General features: G+C 30.3%; 1 protein-coding gene across 1 annotated transcript; it reads left to right on the top strand.

Moving 5' to 3' along the window:
• Positions 1-2,181: 2,181 nt before the first annotated feature.
• Positions 2,182-3,976, top strand: LOC139863798 (uncharacterized). The gene is made up of 2 exons (XM_071852403.1): positions 2,182-2,585; positions 3,443-3,976. The coding sequence occupies exons 1-2, from the start codon at positions 2,268-2,270 to the stop codon at positions 3,695-3,697; spliced, it is 573 nt and encodes a 190-aa protein (XP_071708504.1). The 5' UTR covers positions 2,182-2,267; the 3' UTR covers positions 3,698-3,976.
• The last annotated feature ends 2,961 nt before the right edge of the window (positions 3,977-6,937 follow it).

Here is a 6,937-nt window from a genome sequence, read left to right as displayed (position 1 = left end):
ATTTTTTTTATTTATTTTAAGGATTTTTTTATGTAAATAAATAAATTTATTTAATGTTTTTCTAAGAATATTTGTCAATAATATTTTATTTTTTTATTTTTTTAAATTTTTTTTATTTAATTAATAAACACAAATTTTGCATAAAAATAATAAATAATTCGGTATTTTGTATTTTTAATAATAATTATGATTTTAATTATTAAACTATAGCTTTAGTAAGTTTGTAAATATTATTACATTTATATATAATTGGATTTATTATATAGTTAAATATATAATACATTAACTAAATAATAAAAGTGATACAAAGTTTATATACTTAGTTAAATTATGTCAAATTATATAAATTAATAATATATTTTTTATTTAAGCGTACATTGTTGACTAAAAATTACTATTCGGTCAATATTTAATTGTATATAACAACCCTTAATACATATAGTCAGACATATAATCCTAGGGTTAATTCAGTAATTTAGAAGTCGAAAAGTGAGGGTTGTTACACTTAACAAAGATGTTGTACAATCTCGCCCAAACTTCGTTGCTAACATGCAAGTCACTCGAATGATCTATTGTTACCGAGTGGCCCAGGATCTCTTGACCAGAATCTAAGTCTTGGCATTCGAGATCCACAAGCGTCTCATAATGGTAACAAGGATCATGCCACAAGTAGCGGTGATGTTTGTAGTCTTTGTACGCTATCTTTAATTATAACCTTCACGTTAGGTGCGTATATACATATATATTCATTAATTCGATTTTAATTATAATTCCTATATATTAACTCATAAAAATACTTTTATAATTTTTAGTAACATATATTACTAATTATAACATGTTATTTATCTTATTTTTAATTGCATATAATTTATAACATTATTTACATGTTTTGGTAAAAAAATAAAATATAAATCGAAGTAAAAAGCAAAAAGTAAAAAGTAAAAAGTAAGAAAAGAATACTTACTAGTAGTAATTCTTCAAAGAGAGAATGAGAGAAATTTTGGTGTGAGTTTGAATGAGAAATGAGGGGTATTTATACTTGAAAAAATTAGGTAAAATGAATAAAATAATTAAAAGAAAAAGAAATATTTTAATTTTTAATGGGATTTTAAAATTCAAAAGTATTAAATGTTAGGTCATGGGATAATGCACAAAATAAAATAATAAAAGTAGTTTTTCCATTATAATTTTTAATTAAAAAGTATTTTATTTATTTATTTATTTATTTTTTTTAAATTCATTTATTTTAAGGATTTTTTTTATATAAATAAACAAATTGATTTAGTGCTTTTTCAAGAATATTTGTCAATATTTTTTTTAATTAATAAATACAAATTTTGCATAAAAATAATAAATAATTCGGTATTTTGTATTTTTAATAATAATTATGATTTTAATTATTAAACTATAGTTTTAGTAAGTTTGTAAATATTATTACATTTATATATAATTAAATTTATTATATAGTTAAATATATAATACATTAACTAAATAATAAAAGTGATACAAAGTTTATATACTTAGTTAAATTATGTCAAATTATATAAATTAATAATATATTTTTTATTTAAGCGTACATTGTTGACTAAAAATTACTATTCGGTTAATATTTAATTGTATATAACAACTCTTAATACATATAGTCAGACATATAACCCTAGGGTTAATTCAGTAATTTAGAAGTCAAAAAGTGAGGGTTGTTACAGTACCTCTCCGTTAATAAAAACTTCGTCCTGGAGTAAATACAACAATGCTGTCTACCTGTACTATTACCCGAAGTAAATAAGACAAATTATCTAATAAGCATGTCGTTTCCAAGCCAATGGACCGAGAAGCTATTGATGATACTTAACTTTGAATAATTTTAATTTCACTTTTAATTGTAGTTCAAATTATTTTAATAGCAGTATTTGTTTTAACTTTTCATTTTTATTTATGAAGAAAACAAATTATTTTTATTTTATTTTTATTTGCTAAATCACGCCCGGAGCACGTGATCCAAAAATAATTCTAGATGCGCGTTGTACGTATGGTCTACGAAAACACAAGGTAAACCGCGTCATATCATTACAACCATTCGATCGACCTCCATGTCATCTATCCATGTCAAGTACCAATTCAACGGACAAGATCAAATCTTCGGTGTAGCTACTCTGAAGAACGAAAAACCGCCTCTATTCTTCACCCTTTCTCCTTTCTCTCCTCACCTTCACTCAAATTTTAATTTCATTTTTTAAAATTAAATTATTATCATATTCTAATTAAACATGATGCTGTTGGTTGATGAAGAAACGGAATTCAAAATTGAGAAAGAACTTGTAGAAATCGATAGTGAAATTGAAGTTGAAGAAGATGACGGTGACGATGAAGACGCCGACGAGGAGGAAGAAGATGAAGAGGATGATGATGATGTACAAGAGGTTTTTCCGGCGTCAGGCGGCGCTCCACCGGTACAGTCGGTAGATGATGAAGAAGATGACGATGAAGAGGAGGAAGGGGATGAAGATGACGACGGTAACGATGACGGTGATGATAGTGATGACGACGACGACGACGATGACGAGGATGAAGCTGAAGACGATGAGGTATAATTATCGAATTTATTTTAATTTTAACCGTGTAGAATTCGTTAAGCTTGTTGATTTTTCTATTTTTATATTTCAGTTAATATATTAACCTTAGTAGAAAGGTGTAGTTTCTGTGAATTCAGTCTTCTTTTTACTAAACCTGTCAACATGACTAGAATTAATTGATTTTATATGTGTTTTTTTTAGTTCACAATTCATATGCGCAATTTAATTTGTACTTATTATTATTATTTATATTATTTTTTCTTTATATTTATATTTTTGACTGCACAGAAATACTCTGATATTTGTATATTCCAGATCTGATAAACTCTAGTGTTTTTATGTATTTACAGATCCGGTTTACGTATTTGTTCTCTAAATTTATATTTTTAGCTTACGAAATTAATCTTGTTTTACTGTACTTTTCTGGTATATAGTTTTATACGCTGTAGTTTGTGTACTTTTTTTTAAAAAAAGTTGTGTAAAATTTTGATTATTGTTTGGAGTCAGAAGAAGGCTTGCGAAGTTTTTTGTTTCATTTTGTGTACATATTTGACCGCTAATAAATTTATTTAGTTTAATAGATAGATACTCTAGTTCTTATCTTTACTACTACTTTCTAATTTAATTTTATTCATCATCTTATAATCTTATAATTTGGTTGTGTTTTTTGATAAAAAAAAAAGTTCATTGTTTGTTTCTATGTTTTTATTTTTTTTATCCCTAGAAAATATAAAATACGGAGTACCTGATATGCACATATTATATTTATTTATTTTATTATTAAATTAGATTATATTATATTATTAGATTAGTTTCTTTTTGTTTGGTTGGGGTTTGCTGTTACTTGTTATTGACTTAATTGTAACTAGGAGGATGCTCCAACTGAATACTTGGTTCGACCTGTGGCTAATGCTGAAGACGAAGAAGATGCTAGTGACTTTGAGCCAGAAGAGAACGGTGCTAATGAGGATGCTGAATCAGACGAAGAGGAGGAAGATGATGATGACAACGACGATGATAAAGTCGAGGCCCCACCAAAGAGGAAAAGATCCAAAAACGATGATTCAGATGATGATGACGGGGATGATGGTGGTGACGATGATGAAAGACCATCCAAGAGATAGTGGCTCGAGCTCAATTGTTGCACCTATAGCATGACGAGAATTGTAGGTGTCTATCCTGTTTTCTATGCTTTATGTTATCTACAAATATTCTGAAATACCTACAAGTTACAGATAGTGTTATTTACCTTCGTGTAGTTTTCATTGTGCTTTGGATAGTGTTGTAGTTGTTTCTTGTTAGGTGGATTACTAAATTACTATGAATGTAGGTGATGTATCAGCTTTTGAATATTTGGCATGTTTGATTTGTAATATTGATATGTAGGTCAAGTTATTTGGTCCTCCTGAATGATTTGGAGTTCTATATGTAACTAATTTCTATCATTGGCTATCATTAGTCTTAAATTTGCTCTTAAACCTTAAAACTTTAATTCTTTAAAAAAATGCTGAACTTGTATAAAAACGGAAAGAATCTTTATCTAACTATCTAAGAATGAAAGCATTTGAGAAAACACACTCGATATCAAACTAAAAGCAATGGGCCTAACTAACCAACAGCAAAAGGCTCGAAGAAAACTGAAAAAAAAATATCTGCTGATAACCTCAAAAACAAACTAACAAGAAACCTAGAAGCTCCAAGACAAAACAAACTTCAACCCATGAGAAAAAGCTAAAGCTTAAAACAAGGATCCCCTCCTTCATAACTATTGATAAAACAGAGTTTTTTTCCGCCGCAAGATTAGAGCTATCGGTGCCTGCAACGTTTCTTCACCGTCGTCCACCACCGAGCTGACTTTCCAACGTCGGTGGACACCGCTGTAGTGTCGATTCCGGCGTCGGCAACCAATGTTGAGACCCAGACGGTGAAAACACATCCCCTTTTGACCGTTAAATTCAAATCTTTGATTTCTTTTTTTTCTTTTTTGCCGTTTTAAAAATTTGTGTGCAGTTTTTTGTTTTTTTTCATTTTTTTCAGGTTTTATGGGATATGAAGAACGGAGAAGATGATAGATGCGATGTGGAGGTGGATGTGGTATTTTTCATTAGGGTTTTTTTGGGCTTAAAAATAGATAGATGGGTTTCAAGTGAGTTCAAAATAGAAAGTGGGCCAATAATATTAAAATATGGGCTAAACACATTTAATTTAGTTATTGAAATGTTTGTATTTTTTTTAATTTATTGTTGTTTCTTATTTTATTTTATTATATGAAGTTATTTAATAAAACAATAATTTATAAAAAAACATAAAAATTAATTTAAAAATAAAGAATAAAAAAAAAAAATTAAAAAATGAATACCGAAATGGACACCGAAATAAACACTGATGACACCTCCATCCATGTCACTGTCAGTCAATTTCGAGGTCTATTTTAGACACCGAAATGGACCTTGACAAATGGACACGGATACCTCGTGTTCTTAGCTTTCTTACTCTTTAAACCCCGCTTGATGAGCTTTCCTTCTACTTGGGCAAAGTGAATAGTTTTGTGTAAACGAGACGAGAACGAAAATTCGTTTGTTTCTCAACTGATAAAGGAACAGTCTTTTTTCTGCTACCTTGTCCACTTCTTGTTTATATTTGATAATGAGTAAATGATTTTTTGATAACCTTTAGAGCAATCCCCCCACCAATCGAGACAACATCCGAGGACCTAGCTTCCTATACGCCCATCCTGAAAATGTCACAACATAAACAATCTTTACCCGACTTTGAGCCTAAAGGAACTGAGCCCATGCCAACCACAACCCGCTTCAAACCCACAGCTTCCATACCACATGTTTCAATGATGTATGAATTCAAAATTTCAAGTTCACCCACATTGGACTTATCTAGTAACACATTGGACTTATCTAGTAACGGGCCACCAATATCTACCAATTAACATACTCGAGTTTAATTATGAAAGAAAATAAAGGAAGTGAAGAAGGGAGGGATGAAAACAGTAGAGAATTTAGGATGAAACTCGAATGGGTCTTAAAGTATTTTTTTTTTCAAAGCTAATTATATTTGAGTTGTAATTTAGTGACTATTTTGTAAAAAAATCATAAATTTAAAATTATATGAGATTCTATCGTTAAATCTAGTGGTTTCTACACAATTTGAAGTATATATTTCTATAATTTTTTTTTTTTTTACACTAATGGAGTCATAGGACCATACTCCTCATGAATTAAACTCGCCCCTGGATGAAAGAGAAGTGGCATCCTTTCAATTTGAAAGGTAAAAATGAAAAAAAAAAATGCACTACAATAATTCATTCATTTCATTTTCCTTTCCTCTCTAACAAAATTCAAGAACACCATTTTCTTTTTTTTTTCACTTCATTTCTTTTCTCTTCCAAATATGACTCGAGAACAGAGCCAATTGTGAGTCCTTCTACTCTATTTTTGTACTTTCATAACAACATCAATATAACAGGTTACTTTTGTAACTTGACTGATATAAATCATTTTGTAAATACTACCATAATAAAGCTTGGGGAAAGAAAATTATCTTGGATTAAATGGGAAAGTGTTTGTTTACCTTTCGAGGAGGGTGGTCTAAATATTGGATCACTCGAGTCGAAAAACCTTGCTTTACTCGGGAAATGGAGATGGCGATTCCACCCCGAGCCCCATTCATTAGGGGTCAAAGTCATAACAAGTCTTTATGGCCCGAATGGTGGTTTTGGTATCGGATCTTCTCATCTTTGCTCCCCATCTCGTGGTATTTGGCAGGATATAGTTTTTGCAGGTCAGAAAATTGAAGACATGGGGATTCCATTCAACAGCTCGTTCATCAAAGTTACTCGAAATGGTGCTGATACAAACTTCTGGGAAGATTCGTGGTTACTGCCGGTTAGTCTCAAGCAACAATTCAAGCGGCTTTATCACTTAGAAACAGAGAAGCAAGCGATGGTCTGCAGCAGAATCAAAAGAACAGAATCAGGTCATGAAGGGTCATTGAGCTGGGCTCGGCTACCAACTGGACGTGCAATTGACGAATTGACGAAACTATCAAAATTAATTAACGACTTTGTTTTTGATAACAGCGGTAACGACTTTTGGAAGTGGAGTATGGCATCAAATGACAAGTTTACAAAAAAAAAAAAAAAAAAAAAAAAAAAAACTCCATTCAATATTCGAAGAAAAAGTTAATGAAGGGAAATCTTTGCATATAGAGACTCAAAGAAATAATCTCATTCCAAAAAAGGTTGAAGTGTTCATTTGGAGAGCGAGGCTTAGAAGATTGGCGGTTCGAGAAGAATTAGATAAAAGAGGATTGGACCTACATACGATTCTATGTCCTTTATGCAACTATAG

The sequence above is a fragment of the Rutidosis leptorrhynchoides genome, chromosome 1 (assembly GCF_046630445.1).
Source record: "Rutidosis leptorrhynchoides isolate AG116_Rl617_1_P2 chromosome 1, CSIRO_AGI_Rlap_v1, whole genome shotgun sequence".
In the NCBI taxonomy this organism is placed as follows: Eukaryota; Viridiplantae; Streptophyta; class Magnoliopsida; order Asterales; family Asteraceae; genus Rutidosis; species Rutidosis leptorrhynchoides.
The sequence above is the reverse complement of the archived record's forward strand: the minus strand, read 5'-3'. Positions and strand labels throughout refer to the sequence as shown.

Bases quoted from the DNA above. Each gene is read 5' to 3' on its own strand.
- LOC139863798 (XM_071852403.1), top strand. From the start codon at position 2,268: ATGATGCTGTTGGTTGATGAAGAAACGGAATTCAAAATTGAGAAAGAA. The intron at 2,586-3,442 runs GTATAATTATCG...AATTGTAACTAG, and splicing joins ATGAAGCTGAAGACGATGAG to GAGGATGCTCCAACTGAATA.